This window comes from Hippoglossus hippoglossus, chromosome 15 (genome assembly GCF_009819705.1).
Source record: "Hippoglossus hippoglossus isolate fHipHip1 chromosome 15, fHipHip1.pri, whole genome shotgun sequence".
Classification (NCBI taxonomy): Eukaryota; Metazoa; Chordata; class Actinopteri; order Pleuronectiformes; family Pleuronectidae; genus Hippoglossus; species Hippoglossus hippoglossus.
This window is the reverse complement of record NC_047165.1, coordinates 13,970,547-13,987,432: the sequence shown is the minus strand read 5'-3', so window position 1 is coordinate 13,987,432 and position 16,886 is coordinate 13,970,547. Positions and strand designations below refer to the sequence as shown.

General features: G+C 41.7%; 1 protein-coding gene across 4 annotated transcripts in view; it reads right to left on the bottom strand.

The window, feature by feature from the left end:
* LOC117775060 (collagen alpha-1(XIX) chain) overlaps window positions 1–16,886 on the bottom strand; it is a 101,530-nt gene that overhangs the window by 27,682 nt on the left and 56,962 nt on the right. For all 4 annotated transcript variants that reach the window (XM_034607875.1, XM_034607876.1, XM_034607877.1 and 1 more), the window contains 12 exons: window positions 13,712–13,765; window positions 13,593–13,637; window positions 11,857–11,889; window positions 8,030–8,068; window positions 7,883–7,927; window positions 7,199–7,234; window positions 6,834–6,878; window positions 5,825–5,878; window positions 5,293–5,346; window positions 3,491–3,571; window positions 1,780–1,821; window positions 139–216 (listed from right to left, as the gene is read on the bottom strand). In XM_034607875.1, coding sequence (XP_034463766.1) covers window positions 139–216; window positions 1,780–1,821; window positions 3,491–3,571; window positions 5,293–5,346; window positions 5,825–5,878; window positions 6,834–6,878; window positions 7,199–7,234; window positions 7,883–7,927; window positions 8,030–8,068; window positions 11,857–11,889; window positions 13,593–13,637; window positions 13,712–13,765 — 606 coding nt within the window. The remainder of the gene's footprint in view (window positions 1–138; window positions 217–1,779; window positions 1,822–3,490; window positions 3,572–5,292; window positions 5,347–5,824; window positions 5,879–6,833; window positions 6,879–7,198; window positions 7,235–7,882; window positions 7,928–8,029; window positions 8,069–11,856; window positions 11,890–13,592; window positions 13,638–13,711; window positions 13,766–16,886) is intronic.

The window sequence follows — 16,886 nt, the reverse complement described above, 5'->3', positions numbered from 1 at the left end:
GAGTGCATTTAATGAACACTGATCCTGATATTCAAAGAGGATTTCACTCTTATGCCTGAAGACACGAGAAGGTATCATAGTTTGAACTAAATAATGAATGTGGGAGACAGAGGCCGATCAATACGAAATCATACTCACAGGAAGACCCATGACACTCTCTCCAGGTTCGCCTTTTTCACCGTGTTCTCCCGGCAACCCTGGGACACCTCTCTCACCCTGACAAAAAAAATGTTTTTAAAAGCACCTTCAGTGGGTTTTCTGTGATAGTGAATTCAAACGTCATGAAGAACTGCTGCACTGCCTGATCATTAGCTATTCACACTCTGCTGGAACTCATTTTCCCCCTTTATGTTTTGCCGTTTGTAGCTTCAAGGCTAAGAAACAAAGCCACGTTTAAGGCCAATGGTATGCACATGTTCATTATCTATTTCATTTGAACTCGTGCATGTGCTGCCATAGAATAGTACATTCTGGTTTTGCACTGATAATTGGGGCATCCTGCATTATTTTCTAAACCGGTTACCAAACTCAGCATGATATCATCAGGAATTATCTATGCTGTTTTAAAAAAGTATTTCCTACAGCAGTAGCCACAGTGTGTGGCAATATAATGGCATCCTTGTATAAAAAGTGCTAGTGGCCCTGGTAACCCAGTGGAAACGTTGCAGAGTAGATCAACTAATTTGACTTTCAGTTTGTGTTGGAAACAAGAGTGTGAAAACTAGTCAGCGAGGTCTCAACAGGTTGCAAACGGCAACAGATAAATTATGCTACAAGTGGTGAATAAAGTTTAAGAACTCCGCTGAAAGTAATGGATGAGCAACTTAACAAATGCTTCAGAGTGAGGATAAAACTGTCGGCTTCAGTCACTTCATGTGTCTCAAATACTAAGTTAATCACCTCAACAATGACAGTTCAGAAGTGTAGACATATTGCTGTTGGCTAGTATCCACTTCAATATAATTGCTAGTGTTGAATAACATCCACTTTAAAATCAAATCAAATGATGGTTGATGCTGACAGATTGCTTGTGTTCAGTGTGTCAGTCCACCAAAAAATACTGTGAACCATTTAATTATATTGTACCTAAATATGAAAGTAGCTTATGAAAAGCACAGTAGCAAACATATCAATGATCTTCAGATGTCAACATATATAGTGTTATGTAACTGCCTTTGCTTTTTAGCTATTGAAGGACTTTTGCAGGCTGATTTCTTTATTGATCTCCTGTTGGACTTCTTGTCCTTTTGCCTTTTTGTTTTACTTGCATTTGTTGTTTGGGATTTGTGCCTCTCTCGTGTGCTCCTTGAGTTAAGCTATACGTTTTTTTTCAGTTTTTGGACTCTCAGACATTTTCTGTTTTATTTTGTGTCGTGCCCTTCGGTCTTATTTCAGTGCACTTAACTTCCTGACTTTGTCTGATTTCCCTCCTCCAGTGATTACCTGCCACGGCCTGGTAAGTTATACCTGTGTCTTATAAACTTCTGTGTTTGTCTAGTGAGTTTCTCGCAGAGTTCCAGCATTTTCCTCAGGGTTTTTCTTTTGTAAGTTTTTTACCATGCCTTTCATTCCACAGGGTTTTTGGATGCCTCTGCCTTTCCTGACTGCTTTTCCATGTACTGAATCTTTTTAGTCATGTTTTTTAGTTTTTTGTCCTTTGAGTGTGCCATCTGTTTTGGGGGTTTCACCTTGAGTAACATACAGTATACTCCAGATTTAGGTTGACATATATAAAAGATGGTTGTGCTGGTGATGCTCCACCGCCACAGTGATTCCTACCTTGGGTCCGCGAGACCCTCTGGTTAGGGGCAACCCGTCGCCCTAGAAAACAACAGGAAGAAGACATCAGGGATTCACTGTAGATTCATCAGCAATTCACTTTGAGGCCCGAGGTGCAGAACCAAAAAAAAAGCTGTGTTGTAGTGGTGGAATTTAAACAGGAATATTGAATCTGTATGAGCTACACTCCACAGTGCAAACAGTCTGAACGCAGCGCTGCATCACAAGCTCATGTTCGATACTGTTTACAACGTGTTTACTAGCGTCTACGTACAGAGGGATCCTGATAATGCCATACCACAGAGAAAAACCTTGATTGCAACCGAGGCTACTGTAAGCATAATTTACCATACAGTCCAGATGAGACATTGATTTCTGCGCTCAGCATCTATTAGTGTTACAAGTCCTACATTGCACAATGTAAATTAGCTGCGCAGAAGTTGGATTCGAGCTAACGCAGCAGTTCTACAGTTTTAGGGAGAACTGTGATAATGCACTCAAATGTAAAACAGAGGAAAGTTTGGAAAGCACAGAACTTTTTGAGACTAATGTAATTCTATAACTGCATTTTCCTTCTTTTTTTTTTTTTAAACAAAATGTTCCATTACGCATTATGCACTGGCCCTTTATTGAAAATAAAAACTTAATATCACTACTTCAGAGTAGTGGGAGATCCATGCTTATAATAAAAGTCAAATGAAAGAAGAGTAAATTGCTCATTATTCATTTAAAGGTAAAATCAATAAAGTGACATTAACTCCTCGAGGAGGCTGACTCATTAAAGCCGCTCCGACCATCTGCATTCAGCTCCTGTTTATTGCCTTTTTCCCCATCTTTTCTTCATCTTATTTAACATAAACCATAAAAATGTGGAGAGTCCGCTTTCCTCCAGTGACCCCAGAAAGAACTGACATTTTTAAAAGACTATGAGGATCAATGCAGAAGAACCCTCCTGCTCAACGCTAGACATCTCTCTTCGTTTTGAGTTTGAAATATGTCACAACATAAGGGAGGTCATTGACCTGCTGTAAACATGTCATATTGCCCTGTTTGCCAATCCTGCACCAGGTGTCCACAGTGCTCGAGTACATTAAAGAGGTTTAAATACTTCTGCCTAAGCACAATCTTTCCCCGCATTACTCTGCTCAGCTGAACACAGTGCCACTTGCTTGATGAGTAGGTCTACTGTCTGGCTTAATGTTCAGTTCAGCGTATCCACACACCCACACACACAAGCGTATCCACGCACACACAAACAAACATGATTGTTTAAAGCCGGTGAACGCTTGCCGGTGATTGAGGAGTGCAAGCGGCGCCAAGCAGAACCGGGGCCTTGGCTGCACACAAGCAGCCAAGAAGCTGTAATGAACATGTCTATATGCAAAGCCATGTCCATAAAAGAGAGTGCTTCAACAGCTATAAGCTCCAAAATGGGAAGATAGGTGATTACCCAGACTGGGGTTATCCAATGGTGGATTACTTAATGGTATTGCATCTCCATAATGTCATGGCAGCAACACAGCTGGAGTAGTGGAGGCCAGTTTCCTTTAACTTGTCTGATAGTGATCCAGCTGTTTGCAAATGAGCTTTGCTTTGTGAACTTGTGTTGAATTTTCTTCTGTTGTTTTGTACTCTGTCATTCTGTGACTCAAGGGCTGAAATCAACACAGTCAGAGAAAAAGTGACTGTCAACATTTGATAGAGTACCCACCGTATAGCCGCCTCTGGGTTCTCCAGGCTCACCCTTGGGACCCGGAGGTCCCTGTGGCACCATCACTCCACCAGAGTCCCCCTGCAGACAGAGACAGACAGTTTTCATTATTTTCTCCATAGATAAAAAGTCAGACTGGCTTTGTCATCTCATCTGCATATGGACCCTTCAAGTCCGAAAGTTGGTAAGCAAAGACAGTTGTGTCTGATTTCTTGGGACTATGTGTACACTTTCATTTAATGTTCCTGGTTCGAGTCCCAGTTCATCCAGGGTCAGTTTGTAAGTTCTCCCTGTGTCTGCGTGGGTTCGCTGCAGGTACTCAGGCTTCCTCCCACAGTCCAAAACAACAAACAGCTTAGGGTTACGTTTATTGGCTCTGAATTGACCATCGATGTGAATGTGAGCCGATTTGTTGTGTTGGCCCGGTGATATGCTGGCATACAGGATGGATGGAATGGGCACTAAAACATAAACTTTGCACTTTTAGTGCTGTTCTTTTGGATGGAGATGTTGGCCGGTGGGTCCGCCTTTATGAACTAGACAGAAAAAACTCAGAACCTACTGGATTGATTGCCGTGAATTTTTGAGGATAAATCCTACAGATCTTGATGATTATCATCAAGATCCTGCATAGCTAATAATATTCCCACCAGCCTCTACAGCTAATACGCAACTGTTAGCAAGTTAGCAGGCCAAACTCAGCTTTGGCCAAATGTCTGATAACACTAATAACATTCCCACTAGCTGGAGCTGTACTTTGTGTTTATACAGCTAAATAGCAACTGCTAGCATGTTAGCAGGCTAAGCTCAGCCCAAAGCACCCCTGATCTCTCACCACAGTTTTAATGCTCTGTCGGGACATGCTCTGTCTTTATTATCTGTTGAACGTGTCAGAAGCATAAAAAAGTTGTTTTAAAAAGTTTTTGTTTTGAAATATTTGCAGGAGTGGACGATGTACGTTTTCATACTGTGTAGTAGCATTTATTTGAGTACATAGGACAACTTATGTTGATGTATAGTGACATCATAGTAAACATTGTTATTTATGTACATTTTCAAGACAAATTCTATGTAAAAACATAGAGGAGCTGGCAGTAGATGCTCCGCTGATGAACCACGTCCGATGTGCCCCGGGCGTTTGTCTTACCATCTTTGTTTTGTTCTATACTTAAAGAAAAACAGTAATAGTCAGCAATATTAGCAGCTAGTCCCACGTTTAGTGTTAATGCTCTTGGAGCTAGGATAGATGTTTCCCCTGCTCCTAATCTTTATGCTAAGCTGAACAGTTCTCTCTCCAGTGCCCAGACATTTCCAGCTCACATTTATTGATAGATTACCACATGAATGTACAACCAGAACTGCATTTTGGATCAGGGTTAACGTCAGTGTAGGGGAAGGAGAACAAACAGGATTATAAACCTGAATGGGTGTAGGAGGTGAAGGCACTTTGTGTAGCCGAGTGACTCCAGTGGGCAGGGTGACTAAAGTACAGCTTTGTTTTCTTCATCAAGTGACAAACCCAATCGAACATGCATGTCAAATATGCACTTTTCAACTCTGCCACATTCGGCACACAGTGTTTGGAATCAGTCCGATTGTGAAAATAAATTAGTGTATGAAAAAGCAGAGGAGTCAGAGGCATCAAACGCGAAACACACCGTTAGAACATGATTGAGGATGGCATGCAGGGCGAGCAATCTGCACTGTGTCTTCACAAGTTGTCTAGCATGTTCAACCTGTGATAGAACATCACAGCTTCATATTTTTCTTTGAGGCGAGAACTTGATTTGAAGTTTACTTGCCTTTTCTCCTTTCAGGCCATCTCTCCCAGGCACCCCCGGCTCCCCTGACGATCCCTGTAAATAGTGGCGAAAAGGGACACATCTATCACCGGGCCTTCATCGCCTCACACATTTATCTCCTCCTCCTCACTGCTTCAGCGGGCTGCCGTGTTCCAACATAATTTCCCTTAGCCAGGATTTATGAAATGCCTCTTTTCCCTCCCTGCTTTTGAATAAAGACAGATGCTCATTACTGAAGCAGGTGTGGAGAACAGATTGGGCCTCTGCCTCCGTTCCTGGCATAAAGCGCTTAGATTTGCCTCTTTCCACTAATTAATTCTTAAATTTGATTACTGATCGTCTGTGTAAAAATTCTGGACTTTTTCTCCCGACTTCCTCTCCGTCTCTGCCTGTTGAGGTTTATCTGTTTATCTCTCTCTTTCATTCTGGCAGGGCTGAGTTTGAGAGTCGAGGATGGCAATGGGACAGATAAGGCAACGAGAGAAAGGACGGCTTGACATGAAGTGCTCGTGTCTTGTGCCAATATACTTACTGGCTCGCCTGGGAGTCCTGGGAGTCCAGTGGGTCCAGGCAGGCCTTGTTTCCCCTGGCAAAATACAAAGGAAAACCAACACTTTGAGCTATTTTTCTCCATTTGTTTGGAGACAGAATTGTCTGGGCTTTGACGCCAGCTACTTTGTTGATGCTGAAACCGTATTTCAAACAGCTATGTTTTCTAAGTGTTGCCCCTGCAGCTTCAAGCCATGATTAGTTTCATGTTAATTTCTGGGGATATCTTCATGACGGAGCAGAGGTAGATTTGTAAGTTGGGCTGTTATTCTGAATAAGCTGTTTATACGCATTCACCTTCTCGACTCACTTTTGTCTTTACACATGGATGAACTGTACAATTCATACATGGGAACTGAGCTTATTTCGAAGATAAGTGACAAAAGCAGAACACTAGCGACAAAATCCAAGTTTATATACCACTTTTCATGACTGAGATGCAAAATGTTTTCATTAAAAGTGAGGCCAAAACATTTCAATCGCCCCCTGGTGCCTAACTAGAGTATAGTTCATAAAACCCCTCCCTGTTAGCAGATGGGACATGGGCCACATTAAAAAGTTTGCTTTAATTAGTTAGTTAATGCTGAACAAACAGGGTGAGACCTTGTATTTGACAGCTAAGATTAAAGTGTAATAACATCTTAAATTATATTCTCATTCTAGTTATTTTAGGACAGTAGTTTATGCATGTATATACAGATCTATAGATGTAAATATGGTGTTTTGTAACTGCCCTGCATCAGACTATCTATCTGCATATTGCAGTAATCGTATCAGAATTATTACCATGGAAACAGAAAGACAACTGAAGAATTGGTAATTTTATTGAGATTTTCACTCCTCAGTATTTTAGGTAATATTAGCCTGAAACAGCTTGTACGCTCTCACATGTGTGGTATTGTCTCATTGTTGTTTATATTCAGCAGACATCTCTGTTTGACCTACTGTAAGTGGCACAGCATCTCAGACATGAGATGAATACAGAGACTCACCGCTGGTCCTTGATCTCCTTTTAGTCCTGGCGGCCCTATGTATCCCTTTTAAAGTCCAATAAAAGGGTGAGAAAGACGTGGGAGAGGCAGAGAATCATCACTTTTTAACCATACCACAAAGAAACCTCTCACAAATATATAACGTAATCATCTCTGCCATGTTATAGGGCCACTGTCAATCCCAGACATTCCGGAATCTTCTCCAGTTTCGATCAACAATCTATTTACTCCATTCTAAAATGCTACGGATGCTGCTGTGCAGACACTCGGAAGGCTATTTATAGGAGTACATAAAGAATTTTGGAACTTTATTTTATTGGCAGTACTCAAGCTTTGGTGCAAGTGCTACATCTTCAGCATGTTACCTTGAAGCCTTGCAGTCCTTGTGTTCCTCGCTCCCCCTGCAGAAAGCAAAGGAGACAGACAACCACCATTCTTTAAAGATGTGCATGAAGAAAACAACGAAGTAAGCCGTTCCTTCTTCCTCTGACTGGAGTCAGAAAAAAAGGAAATCATCAAGGATCTTCGTGAAGTTAGCTTTCATATCGTGTGAAGTTCGAGAACACAGTATATCTCCTTTGCCAAGTTTCCTCCTTTGCTCCGAAAAATGTGAGTAAAATCAAAAGCAGCACCTTTTCAAATCGTCAATCGTCCTTCTTAAATCTCTACAAGTCAATAACTTGTCATGTGCATGTAGGTGTCTGATGTTTGGTTAACGGCTGCCTCAGTGGTCATTGTAATCTGCTTTGCTTCAAGTGGAACCATCTGTTGTTTCGAGGTGCGAACAACAATTGTGCACCAATTTATTCAGTGCTTCCCCCCTGCAGAGCACAAAGACAACATCCAACCCCACATCTGAACAGCAAGAGATCTTCAATTATTCTGTATGAATCAATGGTAAGTGCTGCTTTTGTTAATGTTATGTAGAAAATGGGAGATATTCTTCACGCTGTGGTGTCAAATGTGGAATGGCGTGTTTGAAAACTAATGCTCGGTTTCCTGGGGTTGTGTTGTCTTTACTGGGGAATAACAATGAGAGAAATAGTCACCTGATCGCCCTTTTCTCCCTTTTGGCTCCGCTCTTTCATTTCGTCCTTTAAAATCACGAGAAAAGAGACGACTTAATAATCAGACTGAAGACAACCTTGTGCACAATTTGAACCACAGAAGATGTTACGATAGAAACGGCTACTTACAGATCCAGAGGGGTGTCTTAATCCATGAGCTGTCATCACCTTAAAGTAATAAAAAAAAAAAAAAGAAGAGTGTTCTCTGAAAAGTCTCGTCATCGTTCTAGCAATTACTGAAAGTGAAAACACTTCTGAACTGTTAATTATTTTAAAAAGACAGAAGAAATGACTTCTTTATATATTTGTCCCAACCTGACTCGTTACTAACCTGAACCTATGTTTTAACTTAATATATGAAATTAACATAAATCTATTTTATAGCTTGTCAAATTGAAGCTGTAACTACTTGGATTTGAAGTGTTTCTACAAAGCTACTTATTCCTGACATTAGCACACTGTTCATCATGGGGGATCATAATACAATCTGATATCTTGAGATGGCTTCAGATCAAACTAGAGATAGTGCACTGCAGTTGTGTGCCGTCGCCAACCAGCACATTTTTACTCCACATAACTTTTTTATCCATGTCCTTTACCGTAACCCCATGTTTTGTGAGGCAGCTGTGACCTCTGACCTCCCAAATATAATCAGATATATTTTGAGTCCCAAATTTGATAGGATTGTCTCCGGGGTGCGTTTACAAGATCAAAAATGTGTTTCGTAAGGTCGCAGTGATCTTGACCTTTGAACAGCAAAATCTAATCAGTTAATCCATGAGTCCAGGTGGAAATTTGTATAAAATATAAAGACAATTTCTCAATTGCTTCTTAAGATATCAGGTACACAAGAATGGGATGGATGGACAACCTGCCACTGGCTGTAACTGCTGTGGAGGCATAAAAATGTATCCAATAGCCAATCTACTGACATACGTGACCATATTCAAAACACAAATGCAAATGCAAATACATTTTTAACTATTTGTATTTAGCATTGCATCTGTTTAATGGCTTTTTCCGCAGAAAGACATTGTCTCTACCAAACAGTTTTTTTAGGATGTTTTAACAATTACATCCCAGGGAGACTTGCATGACTGACTGTTTAAGTTGGATTCCTCATGATTAATTTCAGTGCAAATCCCAGAGACCTATATTAATAGCAGGTGCCACAGACGTATGTAAATGCAATCTATACACGAGATGCACAATATAAATGTAAACTCATTACATCTAAACATCCTCAGGCCATTTATGTTGTGTCCATCATGTTTTTTCCCCCTAACAAACACGGCCTTGGCTTGTTTTCAGCAGAATGATAAAAGAAGAAAGAGACAACAGAAGCAAAGTTAAGGAGCTAAAAGCCTTGTCCAGGACGGGGACATTTCTGTGCCCCCAAAGCACTTAAGTTTTGGACGGATGTGAGCTTCTGATTTATTCCCAGGTTTTTTTTTTTTTTTTCATTGAACGGATATTTAAGTACATCATTGTCCTCATCTTCTGATAAAAGTGTCCTAGAGAGAAAATACAGTAAAAAAATATATATATATATATAAATATATATACAAACCTATTGAAGTAGCTTTTCTGCCGAAAACAACCAGACTGTGACCGTTCCATAAACCCAACCATGTGTTTATTATTGTAACCATGAGGGTAATGTTCTGCAGCTGCTGTGACACGCTGCATGCCTGGCCTCATAACCGTGCTGATGATGGCGTTGTGCAGAGAGTTGGGACAAACGATCTATACGCTCAATCGGGTTGGAGGACTTGTTGGTCCTGTCTATCGTGTGCGCCTTTGAGCCCTTTGAGTGTGTTACTGTAATTAGGTGCAGTGCAAATCAACTTGTCACGAGGCGCTCTCCCTCCCTTCAGCTACAATGGTCAGAGTAATCATAAGACAGACACTGAGTCCCTGGCAGTCCCGGCGGAGCGTCTGCATAATCAGGAAACCGTCAACCTGCAGTCACACACAAAAGCAGCTGCTGTCAACCGCCTCGCCTTGGACGCGGGACAATATCCGTGCCATCAGTACGTGACCCGAAGAGAAATTTCCGCCCGAATTTTCCCCCAGAGCAGCGAAATACGGCATGGAGCCATTGACCAAACATAATTTGGCATACGAGATTTGGTTTTATAGATTATAAAACTCTATTGTGAGGCAACACTGGCTGCAATAAAAGCAGGACGGTCTCGGAGCTAAAATGACTATTTTGCTACGTTAAGGGTGTTGGGGGGAAACGGCGGCCGAGCACGCCTGCAAGCCCGCCGCTCCTCCCCATCGCTAATAAACAGAGGCACAAGAAGGTTTATGAAGGGAGGGTAATGATCTGAACCCGCGCTTCTGCTGTGTAAGGGAAATCAATGCTTAACTGCCAAAATTATCTGCCACAGGAAAGCACAGAGCGCGGACAGAGACTGGTACTAAATATTCAAACAGTCTCATTTATCAAATGACTAATGTTTCCCTCTCCGCTGTGTGCTGTGGCATACATCTCCCGTGCCCTGGGTGGCCCACAGCTCACTACACAACAATGAACACAACTGAGTGTTTCGGTTTTCGTGGCCATTTCTCTTCGTCCTCCTCCTCCAGCTCAAATGAAATTTACAGAGAAGCGACAATCGTTCCAAAAATGATTGCAAGCAAGCGTCACTGTTTTGAGCCACAATTAAAAAACGGCACATATTTATAAGCATTCTTATTAACGTGAGCAGACTTTGTTTGTTTCGACGGAAACAAGTGAAAGCAGCGGAGAGGGGAGAGGTATTTGTTCCCTGAATAATTAAGTTGTCTAATTTCCATTTGAATCACCTGCTAACGAGCAGCGGAAATTAAGAAGAAGAATGAAAACCATCAAACTTTGTTTCCGAGCTCGTGTCTGGAGCCGTCAGACGCTCAATAGGCCCAATTAGCACAAACACCCATCAGGACGGACTCATCGAAATGTCAAATCTCCTGACTTTGTCACACCCGGACACCATCTTTTTAAATCGGACACTTTTTGTTCTTTGATTTTTAAAAAGGCTGCTCATTTGTGTCATTTGTTGTTGGAGACGTTCCAGAACTTGAAGTGATTTTTTTGTAAACGTCTGAGCAATGAGCTCCATCGACCTCGACTCTACTGTGTCACCCGCAGTGTCCATTAGACGTCCGCCATGACACCAGGGTTTCTCTGATTTGATCTGCTCCTTCACCACAGCTGCACCAGTGGCTTCCGACAAAAATCCTCCTTCTATAATTTACCGCCGTGAAACATTATAAACAGGTCTAGCTGCACAGTCTCCGTTATTCACACAACAAAGACTTTGTTTTGGTTCGAGCTGTAGATTACAGCGTCAGTGGGTGGCCGGTGCAAACGTGTTGATTTGATCATAGGCAATCGCTTCAGTTCACAGCTTTCAATGCCTGTGTGAGCTGCTCTGTTAAAGTTTCTCTGCAGTGTACATTACTGGGGGAAAAAAAATTCACTTACTGGGAGTTTGCTGCCAAATATTAGCAAGTTCATTACCTAGACAAAATAAGTAAGCTCTTCCCTGGAGTATTTCAAAGCAGCTCATCTCAACTGCCTTGAAAAGGCTGGCAGTGTTTCCGGCTCTTTATCAACACTGAGCCGCTATTTGTACAGAAAACAAATAAAGATTTATTTTTTAAAGTTAAAAATAGGACAAATGTATAGACTTGTAAAGGAATGAAAATTGGTTACAAGATGATGCCAAAATATTGGTGTTTTGACAGCAAACACTGCTCTGCTGCTGCTTTTTTTGCTTCCTGGCCTCAAGTGTTTCATAGTCGGACGTGAGTAGATTACTGATTCACAAAAACTGGACATTTTCTCAGGTTTGTTGCAAATGAACATCACACTGATGTTGTACTAATTCCTGAAGTTATTACTGAATCTTATAGTGAGTGACATTCAGCAGTATTCTGGAAGGCGACCAGTGTGTTGTACTCACAGGACCAGGAGGACCAGGAGGGCCAATATCACCCTGCAAAAAAACAATAGAGACATACGATCAATTATTACGTACATGTGCCAGGAAAAAAAAAGACAGCACAACTTAAAAATGCACTTTGGACACATGACCTCGAACAGCTACATCAACAGATTCAGGAGCAACAATAAAGGAGCAGACTTCAGAGAAAATACTGTCTAACTCAAGTGATGTGCGAGGAACCGTGAGTGGAAACAAAACATTAAAGATTTCATGCTGGAGAGCAATAGTGTGCATCACAAATGTAGCTATACTTATTGTGTGTGTGTGTGTGTGTGTGTGTGTGTGTGTGTGTGTGTGTATATATATGGACACACATTTATACTGCATCCATGAATAACCCATTGTATTGGGTGGACTGGGAGCTTCAGGGAACCTTAAAAGGTTTTCCAACAACTGAAAAGATCTCCAGGTGTACATGCTGTACTTTAACAAGCCGACACAATCCTGTAATAATGCAATTTCAATAAAGAGACAGGATTTAAAAGATGTTTAAGGATGTAATTAGACAAACTGCACAGCTCATCTCCAATAACACTATATAATGAAAACTATATGCTCTATTCTATATTAGTTCATGGCTGCTCTTCCATCATCAGGAGGTTTGACTACTGAGGTTATTTCTATATAGAATCAGGCGATCATGTTACTTAAGACTAAAATAATTATAAACACTTGATATAGGGTTATTCCGTTTTAAATCATCACACTTTTGGGCCACACTGTCAAAGATATTAATGATATTTGACATGCTGATTTGGTCACATGAGAAATGAAACGCGTCTCGGATCGAAATAGTTGTCACATTGTTTAAAAGTTCTTTCTTCTTTTCTTAACAATAACAGCAAAACGATTGATCATAACAGCGGGGGGTTAAGGTCAGGGTAACACGGAATGACCCTATACAAGACACCATCACAAACAGGTCTTCATGGTGGTCGGTCTGTCACGCGTTGATGGATTTGTACGGACATTCATGGTTCCCAGAGGATGAGTCCTACTGACTTTGGTGATCTCATCATTTTTCTTCTTGCACTAGACTGACGTTGTCCTCCCTGGAGCCTTAGGATTCATCACCCGGGTGCCATGCATATTCGCGAAAGTGCATTGTAACCACACGCTGGTGCTGACAGCAGATAACAATGGACCTATCTCCCGAGACACATGCCCATTTCCTACAGATTTCACTGAGATCACTTTTACCACATCGTATTCTCTGAAGTAAAAGATAAACAGACGAACGGCGGTAATTATGTAAAAGAGATAAGGGCAGAAGTGAAAACCTCATTGTTCGTTGTGTGTCTATCACAGTGGGCTTCCTCTACAAAGCACAACCACAAAAAATGGTCTCTCACGGTGCACGGCGAGACAAACTGACAGGAGCAAGAGAATCATTCAAATCAAGGTTGGAGGACCAAAGAATACAAACAATGGCAAAAACAAGAAATAACCACCTGCAGATTCATTTTTTTTGCTGCTCGATGATATCAAAGACCTTTGGAGGATAAACAGGCTGAGAGAGGATAATAACGCCGAAGGTTCAGCCTCTGAAAACTGGTATATTATACCACTTACATCCTTTGAACCTCCTTAACCACCCAGCCATCCACCACCCCCACCACACACACACGCTGATTATCAGGGAGCACAAACAGAGGGAATCATCATCTCTGACACTTGACATTGATGGGACTTACTTTTTGTCCTTTCATTCCGTCGGCAGCCTCTGCACCTGGCTGACCCTGTGGGAGGAGGCCTCGGTTAATGACTCTCTAACAAGACGCCATTGTAAATGTCAAAGCGGGAAAATACGTACGGGGTCTCCTCTCTCCCCTTTGTCTGCCGGGACTCCCGACTCCCCCTTCTCCCCCTGCGTGCGAAAAAACGGAGCAGATCATTGACAGTGAGTGACAGCAGAGATGGGGCCGGAAGACAGAAAGCTCATGGGAGGGAAACTTAAGCGAGGGCAGTCGTAAGTAAGTCATCAGAAATACACAACGGTAGCGTGTCATCTCAAAATCTAAATCATTTGAAATTATGAAAGAAAGAAAAAAAAAAAGAAACGTGATGATTGGATACTTGTTGGGGGCTTTGAGGGACTGTAGACTGGCAGGATAATGAAAAAACCAAGCCCCTGTTGCATTGCAGCACTTTTCCACGTCTCCCCGGTAGACAGAATTCCCCTATCTGCCAGTAGATGGCACTTTATGACTGCAGCTTAGCTTCTGTCAGAATAGTTTTTGAACAGGATTGCTCCCTGTCAGTTATGTTGAGAACACTCTGAGTAAACACAACAGTTAAATAAATGTACTTGCACCTTGGTCAAGAAACCAAAGAATGAATAATTTAATAAATGTGTGATGGAACTTTTTCTTTTTTTTTTTTACACACATACTTTCCACTCACTTCACTTTCTCGAGGCCTCAGTAGAAGATACATCGTTCTCTGTGCATTTCCAACCTTCTCGTGACCTTTTATGCTCTTTACATTCTTACTGTTACACCAGGTCTCGTGCTATAGATACAATACAACGGCATTACCAGCCATGAGCAGCTCCTCTGGAGTAGGAGAAACCTATTGCGTCACATCTGCTGACACATTGAATAAAGCTCACCTGTTGTGTGTCACACAAAACAGAGGACAAAAAAAAAAAAGATATGCTGAAAAGGTTGTTTATCAAAGAGGTAAAGATTTGTTGAAAACACTTGATATTATGACGCATCTGTTTAACATCTGTCTGAAGAGACGGATATTTTGTACACTCCTCAGTGGCACCTGGACTCTAACAGACAATATTTGCCCCACGGGTTCACCCCCCTCCCTCATTCCTTCTTATCGCCAACGACAGCCGCCGTGATACCAATCACCTAATGAGATATAGTTGCTATTTCCTAGTCTAAATTATGAGCTGTATTAGGTCTGGGGACCGCTGGCATCTATGAACGGATGGATTGTCCTTTTAATAATTTAGTCAGGGAGGAGGGACTAGTGGCGAAATTGACTTTGAGAGCTAATTGAATTCTGCACAGCTTTATCAACCACATGGGAACTCATAAACTTAATAGAAAAGTAACTCCATAATTGTTGTATTGTGTTTTTATTCCTAATAAAAAAGGACAACTACAGTAACGAACAACTGTAAACTCTGTATACAGAAAGTGCTCTAGTTTCACACTGAGTTATGACATTCAATCTAAAGCACTTCTGATGGAAGGGCTGTATTAGCCCCGGAGGTCATGTCCTGCACTGTATTCATGATGCAGGCTTATGGAAAGAGATATTTGAGAGGTTATCTATTTCCGCATCCATGGAAGATCATTCAATGTCAATGTTTTTGGCAGAGGGGTTTGTAACAAGTTAATAAACCTTCTAAATAAGATTAACTGCACCTCAGCCAATATTTATCTAGATTATCACTGGATTTGCACAATGAGAAAGCGCAGCATGTACGAGCCGGGGAACTGGTCCACCTGTGGATGTCAGCGGGTGATATGTTGACTTTGAGACACCTCAAGTCATCAAACTGCAATTAAGCCCGTCTCCATCCCTCTCCGTCCATCCATCAGCATCTGCAGTGTTCTGTCAGAGCCCGTTTGAGTCTGTCAGTGGGAGATACAGTTATGGAGATGTGATTCATGAGAACGCTATCTTCCCAGCACATCATGCACTGCGCAGACCTTTTTTATTTATTTATTTTTTTTTTTACTTTAAAATATTCACACTTTGCTGCAAGAGCGAGAGGGGGCTCGGCTCACACAGATGTTACACAAGCTGCAGTTTAGTCTAAACGTGTGTCTGCTTTGTCAGAGCTAAAAAATGCACAAGGATGGTCAACGAGAAGTGAAGAGAAGCCTCTAAGCTGCTCGGTTATTACTGCTTATGGAAACTTTACATTCATCTCGGGGCTGTGATGCTTAAGCTTCTCCCTCTCATCATGTTCCTTTCAATGCAATGCTATACTGGTTTCATCGCAGCAGATTATAATGTGAAGTTATTCTCTGAGACAGGGCAGTTTTCTAGTCATCCTCGGTTAGCATGAATTCCTAATGATAAAGTGAAGATGTATCCGTAATGTAAGAGCATGACTGATTCATGGCAAGGGCAAGGCTGGCTTGCATATTTAATGCGGGCATTAGAGGACTGAAACAATGTTTGTTGGCACTTTCTTATCTCTCAACTAACATCCGCCTGACTCGGGTCTTCAACGTCCTATACTGCAGAAAGTGAGATTTCCATGTCTTTGATTGTATATATATATATATATATATATATATATATAAATAAAGGTCTAGGTGTTGTATAAATACTGTGAAGGCATCACATCATTAAATCCACCTAGAATTGGCTGTATTCAGAAACAGTTCCACTAAATGAAGCACCAGAACTTCCGTAACTTTGTGATGTGACAAAAATATAATAATGTTTTTTTTAATCTTTTCAAACCAAGTCATTCTGTCGCTGAGCAAGCAAACTTAAAAAAAAGTAAGAAAACACGTTGACTTAAGTCAATATGTAATTTCACGGTCTTCCCAAGGATTCTAATATTGGACACCAATGGATCGTTAATTTGTAACAGTACCCGATCATTTTAGTTGTGAAGTGTGGGCCGGCTCCTGTTCCTATCTGCCTGATGCTGCCTCTCCAGCTCCGCCGTCTACCCCACCTAATGCTGCTGTGAGCTTCATCCCAGAGGACCCCTGGCTCCTGCTCAGGGCTTAAACAAAATCCCTTAATAGCTGTATCACTGTCCCATTACACCTGGCGTACCCTCCTCTTGTGTACCTGCACTGCAGGGCATCCAGTGGAAGCAGCCTCGGCCAAGGTTTCCCTCCACTTGCAGCAACTCCTCCAACTCACCTACCTTCCAGGTCAAAACCCGGATTTTGGTCTCCTGCCAATTTCACTGCACGTCCACGCAGCATGAATAAAGTAGCAGCCCCATCTCTGTCTCAAGGTGTCTCTGCCTGTCTAGAGGCCTTAGAGGACGAGCC